Here is a 15,453-nt window from a genome sequence, read left to right on the forward strand (position 1 = left end):
ACCCTGCGGCTCCTCCGCACTGTTCACAGCCGTCATAGCGGCCATTCTTTGTAACAATACTTTGGCTACGAGCTCTTTGTAGCAGCGCTTTGCAGAACGAACCGGTCGGGCCGGGCGAGGGACCGCGGGGCGCAGCGAACAACGGCCCGTGTCGGGGCTCTGTCACCTCTGGGCCCTTCCCGGCCCGCTCCGCCTTCCCCTCAGGGCAGCCCCCGCCTCACAACACTCGCACCCCCCCAGCGCCGCCGGGCTCCGTGTGTGAGGGGCGGCTCCGTGCCCGCACTGCGCCCAGCCCCGCAAACAGCGACACGACGGGAGGGAGGAGCGGGGCGGGGCCTGATGGCGCGAGGCGGGCGGCGGGGACAAAGCGGCCGCCATCTTAGGGCTGCGGGTGGACGGCGGCGGCGGGACGGCTGAGCGAGACTGAGCTCCATTCGGCTGCACAGCTCCGTAAGGACCAGCGGGGCGGCACACAGCTCCCGGGGCGGCACATACACACACACATACACACACACATACACACAGACACACACAGCGCCCGGGGAGACACGGGCAGACCGGCCCCCTCCTCTCCCTCCTTCTCCCCCCCCGCCATCTTCTCCCTCAGCTTCGAGCGCCGCGCGCTGATTGGTCGGTTTTGCTTTGCCGCGCTGCCATTGGCTGGCGGGCGGTGACGGGGTGGGGTTGGGCGGCGCGTGACGTCATCGCGCAGCGCAGCGCGGCCGGCGGCTATTTATAGGAGCGGAGCGGCGCTGCGCAGCAGCGAGCGGCGGGTTGGGCCCGGTCAGGCCGCTGGTTCCATCGCGCCTCATCCCTGCGGGAAGAGCCACAAACGGGCCGGGAAGTCGCGATCCGCCATCGCCGGAGCCTGTTCTCGGCGTCCGCTGAGCTTTTGTCTCCGTCTGTGCAGCGCTCGAGCGCCTCCGTCCGGCTTTTGTCTTCTCCCGGGCCCTGTCTGGAAAGGCGCGGCCAAGATGGACCCCTGTCACACCGAGGAGACCGAGGGCGAGATCCCCGGACTGGGTAAGGCCGAGCGGCGGGTGCAGGCCGGGAGCGGGGGGGTGAGAGGAACCGGTGGGGGAGGGGCGGGGATGGGGGAGGGGCGAGACGGGGCCTTGGCGCCCTGCGGCCCCACCTCGTGTCCGCGCCTGCGGCCGGCCCGGCACGTACGGCGATATAGGCCCGGCACTGAGGGCCCGGCACGTACGGCGATATAGGCCCGGCACTGAGGGCCCGGCACGTACGGCGATATAGGCCCGGCACTGAGGGCCCGGCACGTAGGGCGCTGTGGGCCCGGCGCTATAGGCCCGGCACGTCCAGCGCTGTGGGCCCGGCACTGAGGGCCCCGCACGGCCGCGTGCCGCTTCCCCCTTCCTGTTTCCTCTTTTTCCCCCCCCCCTTCCCCCCAGCGCCGCGTGCGTCGTGGCGGCCGTTGAGCTCCGGGTGGGGGTGTTGTAGGTTGAGCTGCCCGGCCGGGAGCTTTGGATCGGGGTGGGGGCGGTGAGAGAACAGTGCCGCGGGCGGGCGGGATGATGCGCGTTTGTTGTCCTGCCGACGGCTCCCCCCGCTCCGTGCTGGGAGGAGGGGGATGGGGGGAAGAAAGGGGAATTGTGTTGGTGGGGGGAGTTCATAAACAAGGCACCGTAAATAAGTTTGTTCCAGGTGTAATCCTTCTGACTGCAGTAATGCCCGACCTTAAGTAGCGTAAATCCCTTGAAAACAGCCATTTAACGAGCAGAAGTTGAAAGGCTCTGGACGCCATAAGTCTCATCTTAAAATGGTGAACTGTGCCAATTATTGCAAAACAACCCTGCCCCAGCGCCTGCTATCTATATTTACCGGTTGTTGGTTGCTGATAACCACTTAACTCTTACATGGTTGGAGCCAGTTCCCAGCCCGTGTTATTTTCAATTCTTTATTACAGAGTAGAGAATATACACAAAATGCAATACATTACCAAGGCACTCCGTATCATTTTCTTTAAAATACAAGGTAAAGTCTATCTAAAAAAACCACAGTTTAGACAAACAGAAAACTTTGAGGTTTATAAGTTATACTGACAATACATCTAGTGTAGCTAGAATGTCGTAGAGCACATGATGGGTTTAACTCTTCAAGTTCCAAGCATTTCATGTCAATCTTAATTCTTCTTAAGAAGTCAGGAAAGATTTGATCTGTGAAAACAAAGCATTTATGTAACGTGTTTTAAGAAGGAAGGGCAGAGCACCAGAAGTTTCCCCTTTTCTAAAGAAGCAAAGAGACTGTACGGTCTCCAGTGCTGTTTTGCCTCTACCTATAATTCATCTACATATAATTCATGATCTGAAATGCCTTTTACTATAATTGGTACTAGGTAGAGTTGAGTGACTTAAATAATTAATTAGGAAGACGGGGAAGGTAGCTTTCCAGCATAGTGTTTCATTAAAGAAAAAGGACATGCCGTCACTAAGCAGCTCTCCCTTGGGAAGAAGGGGATGGTCTGAGCTCTGCTGTGTTTTCCATAGTGGAAGATGCAAATTCACAGCACCACCATGTTATGCTGATTGAACACTATGCACCCAAGCAAAGACTTACATTTAAACACTGATTTTTCTTATTGATGACCAGAACAAGACAGAGGAAAAACAGTTTGTAGGATTGCCTTTGCACTGGGTACACAGGGGTCAGCTACAGCAGGCTGCTTTGGAGCAGTTATTCCCTGATCCTGTCTTTCCACAAAGTAGCAAAGACCATTTTGTCTTGTAAACTCGTGCTTCTTCCAATGGCTGTTGTATTTCTCTTTTCTTACTTAAAGTGTCACATCGGGCACTTAGAGCTGCATACAGTCTTTATATTTGTCAGCTGTGTTGTGCTGTCCATGACGAGCTGTGATAGTAAAACTTGAAGGAGCACAAGTAGCCCTAATCTCACAAGGAGTTTTCTGCAGGCATCATGAATTGGGCAGTAGCACTGTGTGAGCTATGTGATGAATGGTGCAGTCTGGCTGCTCCAGCTGCTGTGCACTGTTTGTTCTCCACAACTGCTTCTCTTTAAAAATAGTAGGTTTTTTTTCCCTTGAACTGCTTCAAGTAAGGAATTAAATGCCTCTTCTGCATCCATATGATGAAGGGGGGCAATTATAGAAGCCCCAGATTACTATTACAATTCCTGTATTCTGAATTTTTAAGGTAATATATTAAAACTATAAATTAATAACTTACTATTATAACTGCAGGAAAAAACGTGTAGTACTTACCTCATCAATCAGGTACTCCTGTTTAATTTTATCATTTTTGAAATCTTCATTAACATCCAAAACTAGAATGGGGATCTCTTTAAGGTTCTCAAAATCAACTCTGTTAAAAGATGAACATTGATTTGCAAATTACTTTAGAACGTTATGCAATTAAAACTTAGATAATCGCTTATCTAGACACCTCAGATTATCATGTACACTTGGAATGTCAATGTCTTTTGTATAAAGCCCTGGTTCAAGTCAGTCCTTAATCACTCATCAGCACTGCACCACTGTAATGTGCATTTCACAGGTCTGGCCCTTCAGCATCTCAGTTGTTGGTAGGGAGAGAAAAACGTCCTTTATGCTTCTCTACCTCATTCTTGTTGCTGCAGAGCCAACTATCAGGAATCCCAGTAAGAGGGAATGAATGTTTTCTTCTCAAGTACCTCCTGCCCCATGTGTCCACCACGTTTGTAGTTAGCTGCTAATCCAGTTACCAAGATGAAGTTTTAAAGCTCCCTTTGGTGGGAATGATCTCTGTAACAGGTCATAAGACTAGTGTTTAAAATGGCTAAGAGACAAGCAAGACAGTTTCAGCTACAGGCTGGGAGCAGTGGCTCTGCAACTCAATGGCACTTAGAAAATTAGTGACTTAAGAGAACTGAAAGTTAGTTACTTAAGTGAACTGTCTATACTTGAAAACAGTTCTCCAAATGCAGTACAGGGTGCTGAGCAGCATTCTAAATTGTATTAAAAATACAGGAAATGTTTGCTCATGGGTTTGGAATGAGTACACAATGTAAATGTTATAATTCCACAACACTGCATTACATTCTTGTCTCCTGAACTCTTGGGTCATCCTACATGAATTATAGACTTAGTAAAAGCAGATGTGTCTGTTCAGCCTAACATGCTTTTCCTGGAATTGTTTGCAATCTGTCCGTACACCATCTGGGTGTAGTTTTGTTTATTTCAGCTGAAAAGTCACGCTCGCCTACCAAGAATATCCTGAACGCTTCCATGATCTTTGTTGTTGCAATGACTTAATATGCTGATGCCATTTGTTACCGCTGCAGTCGGTAATAAACATTTAACCTCTAGATTTGCATTCATTAGGGTATTTCAGGTTCTTGTATGGAAAACCTGAAGTTAGCATTCCCATCCAGCAATTCCTATGCGAGGGAGGCTAATAAATATGACTCAGTAAGACGTGCAGGGAAGCTTAGTCACTAGCACGTTTCCTTCCTATAAGAAACTGCCAGAAGCCTCTCTGATAATTGCTTATTTTGAAGCTAGGATTAATATTTAAACCTTGCTGAGACAGTCATCCTAGTTTAAGGGTAATCAGGACTTTACCTTCCCTTACATTAGAAGTTGCTTAGTAAGGAATTAGCCACCAAGTTCAATTTCAACTGCCGTATTCTTAGGTACTTCCAGTTCCAAACTTAAAGGAATTGCTGGAGAAACAACACAAGTGCACAGCCTTTCAGATGAAGCTAATGCTTAAGTAACTCATTCCAACTGTGCCTGAGTGAAACTAGAGTTAGATCTTAATTTTATCCCTAACCAACTTTATCGGAAGATAGAAAAGCCTTGCCTATAAGTTGAAATAAGAGTAAGCTTGTTCCTTGTGGCAAACTGTTATGTGAGCAACTGTGCCCAACACAGTGGTCCAGGGGAAGCAGGCTCATACCTCATAGTTCTTTCATAAAGCCAGCTCTCATGTTTATAGTGGAGGTTTTCCAAGTACTCGAGGTCAATTCCTTCCTCCTCTTTTCTTCCCCGCTTCTGTAATCTTTCCATGCATTTCTGAATAATTGCAAGCCTTGATGTTAGCAATGTATTAAGGGCTGTATCAGCTAAACAGTAGTAATTAGAACCATTAACATGAAGAATTATGAAGGTTTCAGAAGCATTAGACACCAGTGAGCATTAATTTGAATGACTGGGAGACCCAAAAGTCAACAGTTCTTAGTGAGGGATTCTTTCCTTCTCATACTCTGCTGTTGAAGTACAACTTCAAAATCAGCTCTGAATGCTTAGTGGCTAGATCACAGCTAAACCAGCATGTGCAGGCACCAGAATAGTTGCTCAGAAAGGATTTGTTGAATTTGGTCAGTAAATTAAATCTGAGTTTACTACAGGCTTCTCATTACTTTTGGAGAAGAAAATGCCAGTTCAGTGTGTGTGTGTGAAGTCACTGCAGTAAGTTGTGAATAGCTCAGTGTACCTGAGGGGTGGTCCTTAGGTAGATGATGCCGTCCAGTTCTATTTCAGATTCAAACTGATTTAAAAGCCACGTGTGCCAGTCCTGATAGATAGCCCACTCTGTTTCATTGATGTTTCCAGATTCAAACAGGTTAGAAGCAAACACGTACCTGCAATGAAAGACACGAGTAGCATTGTAGGAATAACGTAAGTGAACTTCTTAAGTATTTCCTATTGGAATTAGTACTGAGAGCATCAGTGGCACAGTGCTACATCTGCAATGCTCCCTATGTTGTTGAACTTGTGCCTGTTGGTTCAAACTGCCGCTTACAGATATTAAAGCAGTGGAGCTGTTGCTCATCTCTTGTTCACCGGATCATTACCTGTCACTGTACACAGATCTCTCAAAGAACTGCACTGGATGTTCAGCTTCGTGCAGTTTGGCTGAGATGGGTTTCAGTTGTGCCCTTACTCGGCTCAAACAGGCGTAAGTCTGAAAAGTATAAGCCCATCTTGTAGGTTTATCATACAGCATTTGAAGTAGGTTTCCTCCACTCTTCTGGGATGTTGAAAGTTCCTAGGGGAGAAGAGAGAAGATTTTCATAGGGTTCTATTCCTTCCTTTATCTGGAGTTCTAGTACGTCTCTTAAGAATAGCACAGCAGGGATGACTGAGTGGTCTTTGGGGGAAACAGCATCTCTGGAGATGTGACTATAGGTGAATTTTGGTTTGATTTTCTTGCCCGATGACTCAGTTTTCCTCCTGTGCCCGAAGCCCCCATGCACAGCACAGGCACAGCACACCCACCTCACTCTCATCCTCACTGGTCTGGATGTTGCACCACTTGGCGATGGGCTCCGGGATCACCTCCCACTCATCGCTGTGCTTCTCCAGCAGCTTGACAAGGGTCGACTTCCCAGCGGCTGCAGGAGATTGTGAAATGCAGAGTGTTGTGGCAGATAACCATAGCGGCAGTGTGAGAGCAGGCTGTGTTTGTGCGGTGCCTGGACGTGCACAGCTGCGTGTGGGGAGCTGCTCGGAGCAGGGCACAGGCTGAGCGCCGCTCGGGTCGGTTCCGAGCACCCAGCGCTGATCTGTGTCCCCGTGGCTGTGTCCGGGCGATAAGGCGGCGCGGGGCCGTGCCGGGGCCGCCATTTTAGGAGCAGGCCGTGCCGCATTGTTGGCGGGCTGGCGGGGATACTGCGCCTGCGCGGCGCCGGGGCCGCAGGAGGTGGGAGAGCAGGGAACGCGCATGCGCCGTGCGGTGGGACAGCTGGCGTGCGGGCGGGAAACGGGAGCAGGGCGGGAAACCCTGAGCGGGACAACGGGCCGCTAACATTAGAGATGGCCGCTCTAGGAGCTGCTGTAGTGCCCAGCAGCCGCCAAGGCGGAAAACTGAAATACATAACAGCGATGGGATGCAGCTGTCCTGTGCGGGTGGTGGTGGGATGCTATGATTCCACCTCCAGTGCTGCCGCCGCTTCCGAATAGTGCGGGCAGGGAGCGGGACCCGCCGGGTGCAGTGCTGCACAGCACGGCTCCTACAGCACGGCCCGGCTCTTTACCCCCCTTTCCCCGCCGTTCCGCACCGTCGGGATGGGCAAAAGGCGCTTCCACCCCACCATCCCCTGCTCATTCCCCGCCCGCCCCGCTCACCGATGTTGCCCTCGATGGAGATCTTCCGGAGGCGCTTCTGGAAGCTGGACTCCAGCTCTGCGGGGCCGCGGCATCGCCTCTTGGCGGGGGTGGACATGGCGGGAGCGCGTTGTTGCGGCTGCTGCTGCCCTTAATGCCGCTGCCGGCTCTAAGGCTGCCGCTGCCTTTAAGTCTCCCGCCGGGCGCTGGGCGGGCCCTGTGCTCCGCTCCGCTCCCCGCGCAGCCGCGGCCGCTCCCCTCAGCCCCCCCGCCCCCCCCTTTTCCCGCTCTCATTGGCATCTCCCTTGCTGAGTTCCCGCCGTGCCGGTCACACACCCGGTGTTCGTCCCCTCCTCCCCACGCCTCGTTCCGGTACCGACACGCACCAACACACCCGGTGTTTCTCGGCCCGGTTCTCCCGGGTTGGCTGCGGGCGCTCGGTCGGAACGGGACCGTGCGTTCCGTGTGATGGTCGCGGGGCTCGGGCCGCACTTAACGCCCGTAACTCTGTTGTCTCCAACAGTGAGCTACAGGGTGACACGTAGCTAGGGCCAGTGTGTTTGGAGGAGATGGGAGGGATGAACATTTTTCCTTGCCGTTCTGATAATTGTGACCCGTGTCTCTTCTTTCCCCATCTCCTACAAACACACCAGGTTTCAGTGACCGCAGCGAGCAGATCGTGTCCCGCGGTGTAGCCTCAGCCTTTGAAGCCGGTAAGTGGCGGTTCCCGCCCGGCTCCGCTCGGAGCTCTCCGCGCCGTGTCGGGGCATGCGCAGTGCGCAGGGCGGCGCTGGGCTTCGTGCGGCGCGGGAGGCAGGCGGCGCATGCGCACAAACCGTGGGGGAGGGGGCGAAGGGCGGAGGGCGGGGGAGCGTAGCTTAGCGAGGACGCATGCGCAACTGGCGGGAGCGGCGGGAACGGCGGCGTAGGGGGCTGTGTCCCGGGGCGGCCGAGCGTGGCGCTACGGAGCATGCGCGGGCTGGGCCTAAGGGGGGGGAGGGACAGCGGCTCCCCGGTGTGCCGCGTGCTGCGCGTGCGCCGGCCTCAGCCACGCCGAGGTGTCGGTGAGCGGTCCGTCCCGCTCCGGTGGCCGCACGCCGCGCTCCCGCCCAGCTCCGGGTCCCCGAGCAGGAATAGAGTGCGGTGAACGGCGGCGGGCCCGCCCGGGCGGCGCGTGGGGTCGGGGTTCTTTGTGCGGCGGAAGGCCCGGCCCGGCGGAAGCGGCAGTACCCGCCGCCATTTCCTAGCGCGCTCTCGCCACAGGCTCGCCCGCTTGCTGCCGCCTGACCGGGACTAGGCGCTCTCCGGACGGCGGATCAGGCTCGGAGCCCTAGAACCACCGCGGAGCCCCACCATGTGTGCGTGCGGGGATGGGGCTGGGCGCGGGCAGGGCGGGCGGGAGCGGCTCTGTGTGTGTGAGGCGGGCAGTGGTCCGAGGTAGAGGAGGATCGGGCGGGAGGGACGGGCCGGGGAACCGCCGGGCGCTCTGAGGGGTGCGGGAGGTGGCCGCGCTTTGTGGCCGCTCAAAGGGACCCGCTTTGATCTTGTGCAGCCACCACCGAGACCGAGACGGAGCCAAATCTGACCTCCAATGTGATGCTGAACACCGAGAGCAGCGAGGGATACGTGGTGAAAGTGAGGGGGCTGCCATGGTCCTGCTCCACCGAGGAGGTGCAGAGGTTTTTCTCTGGTAAGCAGAACTGAGGGAATCTGGGTTCGGGGGCTGGGATTCTCCAGGAACCCTGCACGTGGTGCTTGAAGGAAGTTGAGAGTACTTCACTAGCCAGCAAAGTTTGTGAAGGAAGTGCCCCTGCTGGGATACAATGTAGACAGCAACGCTTCTCAAGCAGGAACTGGACTAATGTAGCTAAGAGATTTGCTGGAATACCTACAAGTCTTTTTGAGCCTCCAGGGCAGAGAATCTTCTGTTTGAATGAAAATTCCTTATTCCAAACTTAATTAAAGTAGTTCTTGATTCTGTTGTAACTGGCTAACTATCTCAGGAATTTGATGCATTAGATCTGGTTCTGACTTGGTACATTATGCTCTGCTTGATTATTGGTACTTATCTCAATTTATGCTGACAGGAAAGTCTGTCAGCTGTGATCAAAGGCATATTTGACTTGAGGCAGCAAAATATTTTTCTTTTTAAAAAAAAAAAAGGACAAAGAAAAACAACCTGTTGCAACAAGAATGCTACTGTTTCTGTCTTACATAATTTCAGGTTTGTTTTTTTTTTTTGTTTTTGTTTTTTCCTTTTAGAATATATGAAGCTTTTAAAGCTGCCACATTGCTCTAATGACTACATTAATGGAGCTTCTTTTTTCTGTTTTTCAGACTGCAAAATTCTGAATGGGCCGTTGGGGATCCGTTTTATCTACACGAGGGAGGGCAGACCAAGTGGAGAAGCATTTGCTGAACTTGAATCAGAAGAGGATGTGAAACTGGCACTGAAAAAGGACAGAGAAACAATGGGACACAGATACGTTGAAGGTTTGATTTGGTCTAGTAACTGACTAGATGTATTTGTATTTGGTGGGTTTTGGTTATTTGTTCTGTCTCTAAAGTGCATGTGAAAGGACAAATGGACTTCTGTTGTATCATAAGTTGACTAGTTTCAAGGCAAATGGCTTTAAAAAGAGCTGAGCGTTCCTCAATGCATTAATTCTAAGTGCCTTTTTCAGTTTTCAAGTCAAACAACGTTGAAATGGATTGGGTTCTGAAGCATACTGGTCCCAACAGCCCTGATACGGCTAATGATGGTTTTGTACGTCTTAGAGGACTCCCATTTGGCTGTAGTAAAGAAGAAATTGTACAGTTTTTTTCAGGTATGTGGGGTAAAAGTACTAGCTGTAGCAGTAATGGTTAATGCTAAAAGGAGGAAAAACAACAACAAAACAACTAACAAAACCAGCAACCAAAAAAGAAACAACCCCCAAAACAGGAATGCACTCCTGGCCACCCAGTAATCCTTCCAGCCGTATGCTGATCTGTATTAAAAACAAATGAGCAGTTGTCAATTAACTATCTGGACTCATGAGATAATTTCTTACGTGCTTATTTTACTGAATATCTCAGGAATCTTCCAAAAGCTGTCCTCATTCATAGGGGCGGTACACACTGTTCCAAGGAAGGGTAGCAGGAAACGTTTTGCTCAATCACAAATGAACAGTTGAAGTGGAAGGATGTTTCCTCTCAGCCTTAGTTAGTTCTGACTTCTGAGAAGGATATAGGAAAAGCAGTGCATTGTGCCAGTGATTTTAAAGTATGGATTTACTGCCGAATAACACCCCAGGTAAAAACAACAACGAACACCAGAGCCATCCTGCTGCGCTGTGCTGAAATACAGGTTTTCCCGTTCCCATCCCGTTGAATAGCTTAGTTGTTTTTGATGGAGAGAGAATGTCTTGTTGACTTTAATTCTCACTTTCTTGCAGCTGTTGTGTATCTATTATTTTTCTTAGCAATGGGGATGCCGTTGTAAATGCCAGGAGTGAAATCTGTTCACCTATTTATGATCGAGCGTGTCAGAATTTTTGGAGTAGTAATTATCTACCATCTAACTGTAAATGTTGAACGTGGCAAGACTGTTCTTAGCAGCCTTCAGATGACTCACCCTATTGTTGTTCTCGTATTCAAAATACTTCTAATCCTATGAGTTCAGAAGGCTTTACTGTATTCTCAATAAGGAATGCATTTTGCAAACGAGCAGTTCCAAAGTGTGTACGTTTTAACTTGACTTTGCTAAGGTTAAATTACATAATCTTAAAATACTGTTAAATGTGCTTGGTATATGAAGTGTGCCTCTTCTCTTCGTTAGCTGATGCTTTTGAAATTCATGATTTTTCTTAATTAAGCACTTCTATAGATATAAGAATACTGAAATCATTTGCGTGATTTTTTTACTTGACTGACTTCTAGTAGAAATACTTGTTATGTGAAGTTGTTTACCTTGATGTGTTTGAATCTGTTACATTGAAAAGTTCGTCTTAAAATCAAATACTTTCACAGAGTTGAAAAGATTTTTAAATGTGACGTTCTTGATGCACCCTGCGTTGGATGCCTTTTCTGAGGAGTTATTTTTGACGCTCAGAACATGCCTGTGCTCTGCAGGGTGCATTAAGAACACAGACCGAATGGTATGTGATGAGAAATTTCTTGTTTACATGCTTTTTCCTCTAGTGTTCTAGAAGCAACATACCATTCGTTTGCAAATACTAAACTTCTGGTGTATTTAAAGCTATAAGAAAACTCATGACTGGGCTTGTGATGTTAATATTGCCCCCTACTGGGGTTATTTGTCCTTGGGTTGAAGGGTTGGAAATCGTGCCAAATGGGATAACATTGCCGGTGGACTTCCAGGGGAGGAGTACGGGGGAGGCCTTCGTGCAGTTTGCTTCACAGGAAATAGCTGAAAAGGCTCTAAAGAAACACAAGGAAAGAATAGGGCACAGGTGGGGATGGATGGTTGGTTGGATATGTCGCTTTTCTTATGGTAACCAATTAAATCCATATTCTCTCTTCTGAAAATATTCACGTCCAAACAAGTGCAGTATTTTGGTCTCTAACTTGGTCATCGCTTTTAACTACCATATGTGCAGCATGGCGCAGGCTGTCTGCATTGACTGAAAACATAAAATTGGGCTCGGCTTGTGTGCTTTGAAAACGTGCTCATTGCGGAGGAGTGCAAAACCAGTAGCTTGAAAGTGGCAAAGTTGAGAGACTATGGCTTTAACTTCTCAAATAGCACCGATTATGCCTTTAGCTCTAAAGTCATGCACAGTACTCTTATTACCATAAGAAAATGTGATAATTTCTAAACTTGTTTTATAAATTGAAATGTAACGAATGTTCTTACTGTATTAATCTTCCATGTGATATAAGCATAGCTTTCAAGAAATTGTCACAAAGGGTTTTTATTCTATTTTACTTGTGACTATTTTCCATTGAAGCATGCACTTCTTGCCTACGCTGAATCACTGAAGCATAGGCTGGGTTCATTAGCACATGCAGAGCTTCTTGTAGCATCCTGATGGGTTAAAATCCTGGTGGAGATCAGGTTTTTAACCCTCTACTTGTATTGCCACATGAGCAAAACTGCTGAGTTGAGTGGACATCCGTCCCTCCTGTATTTTCTTGACTAACACTTTAAATCTGGGGGAGGGGGTGGGGATTCAGTCTTGCTCCCCTACCCTTAAGGGTGGGATACTGTGAGGTATGAGGAGCATGCGAACCCTTCAGTAATTGTAATTTCTTGAAAATATACTGGTTTAAGAGTAACGTAGGGCTTTTTTTATTTTTAGTAGTATGTCATTGCCTGTATAATGTAAAGAAACCTGGCTTAAAGTACGCTGCCAGTTTCAAGGCTCTGACTGAATGTCTTGCTTTATTGTGAAATTGTAAGGTCTTCTGTGGAAGGAATTAGAGCCTGACTTCTTCCTGTGGAAACCATTTCTAGGTACATTGAGATCTTCAAGAGTAGCCGAGCAGAGGTGCGCACTCACTACGACCCTCCACGCAAGCTGATGGCAATGCAGAGACCAGGTCCTTACGACAGACCTGGGCTTACCCGCGGATATAACAGCCTTGGTAGAGGAAGTGGCTTGGAGAGGATGAGGCGCGGTGCTTACGGGGGAGGTGAGTGTGTGAGGGCCAGAGCGAGCTGCTCGGCCAGGAAGCAGCGGCGCCTGGAGCTGACGGTCTGGTTTGTATATGGGTCTGGTTTTATTTCTTCTGGAAGAAATAGAACTTCTAGAGCATTGCGTGCAGCGTGTTTGTGTACGTTGGACATTCCTGCAGTTGAGATGATCATGTTGTCCTGTCTACTTACAGGTTATGGAGGTTATGATGACTACAATGGGTATAGCGATGGCTATGGTTTTGGTTCTGATAGATTTGGGAGAGGTAAGCTATCTCTAATAGGAATTGTAACTAACCTTCAATACATATAGAACAGAAACTTAAATACATCTGAAAGACCTAGAATGGACTCTCTTCTCTGCAGGAATGTCGGACCACAGATACGGCGACGGGACGTCCACCTTCCAGAGCACGACTGGCCACTGTGTCCACATGAGAGGTCTGCCCTACAGAGCGACAGAGAACGACATCTACAACGTGAGTTCCAGATCTGCTGTTGTTACATACTGAGGGTGCTGCAGTTGGTGCAGCGAGTGGTAACCGTGCTGCTCTTCAGCAAGCGTTCCTGCACAGAGAACGACTGTGCTTGTAAAACCAAGCTGCTATATTGGTGCATTTTAATCTGTGTGTTTTGTATATAGTTCTTCTCACCTCTGAACCCTGTAAGAGTACACATCGAGATCGGACCAGATGGCAGAGTGACTGGAGAGGCAGATGTTGAATTTGCTACTCACGAGGATGCGGTGGCTGCCATGTCCAAAGACAAAGCAAACATGCGTAAGTGTAACTGTTGTGAAGGGGAAAGCACAGCCCTGCTCTGTGCTGCATCTGCTGCAAGTTGGATGCCCAGCATTCTGTTGCAGCGAGGCTGGATTTGGTGTGAAGTGCTCTCACTTTTCTTTCAGAACACAGATACGTCGAACTCTTCTTGAACTCAACAGCAGGAGGAACTGGTGGTGCCTATGGCAGTCAGATGATGGGGGCGATGGGTATGTATATAAGAGCTTAATGTTGAATGGAGTTGGCTAATTTTGCTCAGCTTCTGCTTCAGTGACTGGCATAAATCTGAAATGCAGCATTATATCTTAATGCAGTCAAGGAATCCGAAGGGGTGGTTCAGGATTGGAACACTAGCACGTTGGCAGGTAAGTCTTGCATGATGCTCTGTTGCTGTAATGCACATACACCCTTCTTTATACCTTGCTTTTCTGGTTTCTTAGACCTTAACAAGGCGGGTGGTGTTTTGGGGTTTCTTTGAAGGGAGCTGGGTATCTGTATGGGTGTAGTGCTGTGTCTGTAGTAGGGTAGGGTAGGACTGTTGGTAACAGGCAGACTTGTAGACTGCCCAGTTTGTAATGTTTGTATCCTCTCCTTGAAAGGAAGCCAATCCAGCTATGGTGGCCCAGCTAACCAGCAGCTGAGCGGGGGTTACGGAGGCGGATATGGTGGGCAGAGCAGCATGAGTGGATACGGTAAGTCCATCTGTTAATGGGCTGTGGGACCACAGCCAGCACCAGCATGAGGCCCCGCTCATTGGTGTTGGAGGGCAGCTGTGGGGAGGGGGCTGCACATTCCTCAATGAATTGAGAACAAGGGGGGGATAAATTGAAAGCAGGGATAAACTGAGTGCTGGGGAGAAGCTTGCTAAATCAGTTCCAAAGTGCATGGGGAATGCTTAACTCTGCTGTGGGTACTGGAGATTTGTCTGGTGTAAATGCACCAGATTGAATTGGAGGGGAGGGAGTACATGGGGGGAATGGGTTCTCTGCACAGAAGGGTCACAGAAAATGCTGGGGCCCTTGGAAATTGGGAGGGCAAGTGCTGGCTCATGGAGCAAACCAATGGGATTTTGGAGGTGCTTTAAGCTGCAGTTCTCAGTACTGAGCAGAGATGTTCACAGCCAGGTGCTGTGAGAGCTGATGGCTGCAGCCTTTGTAACGTGCTGTTTGGTTTCCACCCCAGACCCAGGGAGTCAGGGCGCCATGAACAGCAGTTACTACAGCAGCGGGAACCGCGCGTCCATGGGAGTGAACGGCATGGGAGGGATGTCCAACATGTCCAACATGAGCGGTGGCTGGGGAATGTAACCAATGGCTGACTTTTGGTCAAATCTTTTTTAAAAAACAAAAAAACAAAAAACTAAGTTTAACAGTTTTGCAATACGAGCTTGTGATTTATGCTTTACTGTAAGTGAAATCAGGATTGTTATTTTAAACCTTTCAGGTTGGGTATTTTTGAACATACAGAATGAACTTTCCTCTAGGACGTAATAACCCCGTTGAGCAGAGACTATAACTGTTAAACAACTCGGAGCGTTTCTCAAGTTAGTTTTGTTGTAGGAGTGTATTTAAGCAGTAAGCGTATTTAGGTTAAAGCTGTTTGAATTATGTTAAATGTTGCTCTTATACCATATTACATCTGACACTGTTTTGAATACATGTTGGAGAAAACATGCTTTTTTTGTAAAGAAACGATATAGGAGCTGTGTCTGAGATTCCAAGTGAACATTTGGCATGTTAGTTCTAGTTTATTTCTTTTAATACCCTGTAAGGCACGTTAAAGCTTTTTTTTTAAGTTAATGGGGGAAACGTGTTGAGACGCAATACGGCTACGTTAGGATTTGGGTCTTGGTGTTCGTATACAATTCTGAGGCCTTGATTTAATCTTTCATTGTATCGTGATTTCCTTTTTAGGTGTATTGCGCTAAGTGAAACTTGTTAAATAAATCTTCCTTTTAAAAACTGGAACTCATT

General features: G+C 49.0%; 2 protein-coding genes across 51 annotated transcripts; one reads left to right on the forward strand and one right to left on the reverse strand.

Annotated features, from left to right (window-relative positions):
• Positions 1–376: 376 nt before the first annotated feature.
• Positions 377–15,447, forward strand: HNRNPH1 (heterogeneous nuclear ribonucleoprotein H1). 50 transcript variants are annotated; one of them, XM_085532172.1, is made up of 16 exons: positions 377–450; positions 911–1,023; positions 7,714–7,773; positions 8,308–8,418; positions 8,613–8,750; positions 9,398–9,553; positions 9,745–9,888; positions 11,376–11,514; positions 12,519–12,697; positions 12,893–12,964; positions 13,038–13,177; positions 13,342–13,477; positions 13,606–13,689; positions 13,795–13,845; positions 14,080–14,172; positions 14,663–15,447. In XM_085532172.1, exons 4-16 carry the CDS (start codon positions 8,415–8,417, stop codon positions 14,785–14,787), a joined length of 1,461 nt encoding a protein of 486 aa, XP_085388298.1. In that variant the 5' UTR covers positions 377–450; positions 911–1,023; positions 7,714–7,773; positions 8,308–8,414; the 3' UTR covers positions 14,788–15,447. The 50 variants fall into 50 exon arrangements, with proteins under 50 accessions (XP_085388298.1, XP_085388304.1, XP_085388292.1 ...); XM_085532178.1 differs by having other exon boundaries at positions 13,065–13,177; XM_085532166.1 differs by having other exon boundaries at positions 8,324–8,418; positions 13,777–13,845.
• Positions 1,902–7,222, reverse strand: LOC107320138 (deoxycytidine kinase 2). Its single transcript, XM_015875721.3, has 7 exons — positions 7,082–7,222; positions 6,233–6,348; positions 5,809–6,002; positions 5,448–5,595; positions 4,911–5,026; positions 3,236–3,335; positions 1,902–2,174 (listed from the first exon to the last, which is right to left on the reverse strand). Exons 1-7 carry the CDS (start codon positions 7,176–7,178, stop codon positions 2,151–2,153), a joined length of 795 nt encoding a protein of 264 aa, XP_015731207.1. The 5' UTR covers positions 7,179–7,222; the 3' UTR covers positions 1,902–2,150.
• Positions 15,448–15,453: the final 6 nt, after the last annotated feature.

The sequence above is a fragment of the Coturnix japonica genome, unplaced genomic scaffold, assembly GCF_054131305.1.
Source record: "Coturnix japonica strain WE unplaced genomic scaffold, WE-NBRP24 Scf048, whole genome shotgun sequence".
NCBI classification, from domain to species: domain Eukaryota; kingdom Metazoa; phylum Chordata; class Aves; order Galliformes; family Phasianidae; genus Coturnix; species Coturnix japonica.

Excerpts from the sequence above, each read along its gene's own strand:
- HNRNPH1 (XM_015875704.3), top strand. The coding sequence starts at position 975 with ATGGACCCCTGTCACACCGAGGAGACCGAGGGCGAGATCCCCGGACTG. Across the intron at positions 9,889-11,375 it reads AATTGTACAGTTTTTTTCAG|GGTTGGAAATCGTGCCAAAT; the intron begins GTATGTGGGGTA and ends CTTGGGTTGAAG. Across the intron at positions 13,178-13,341 it reads CAGAGAACGACATCTACAAC|TTCTTCTCACCTCTGAACCC; the intron begins GTGAGTTCCAGA and ends TTTTGTATATAG.
- LOC107320138 (XM_015875721.3), bottom strand. The coding sequence starts at position 7,178 with ATGTCCACCCCCGCCAAGAGGCGATGCCGCGGCCCCGCAGAGCTGGAG. Across the intron at positions 6,003-6,232 it reads CCAGTGAGGATGAGAGTGAG|GAACTTTCAACATCCCAGAA; the intron begins GTGGGTGTGCTG and ends CTTCTCCCCTAG. Across the intron at positions 2,175-3,235 it reads AGGAGTACCTGATTGATGAG|ATCAAATCTTTCCTGACTTC; the intron begins GTAAGTACTACA and ends TTGTTTTCACAG.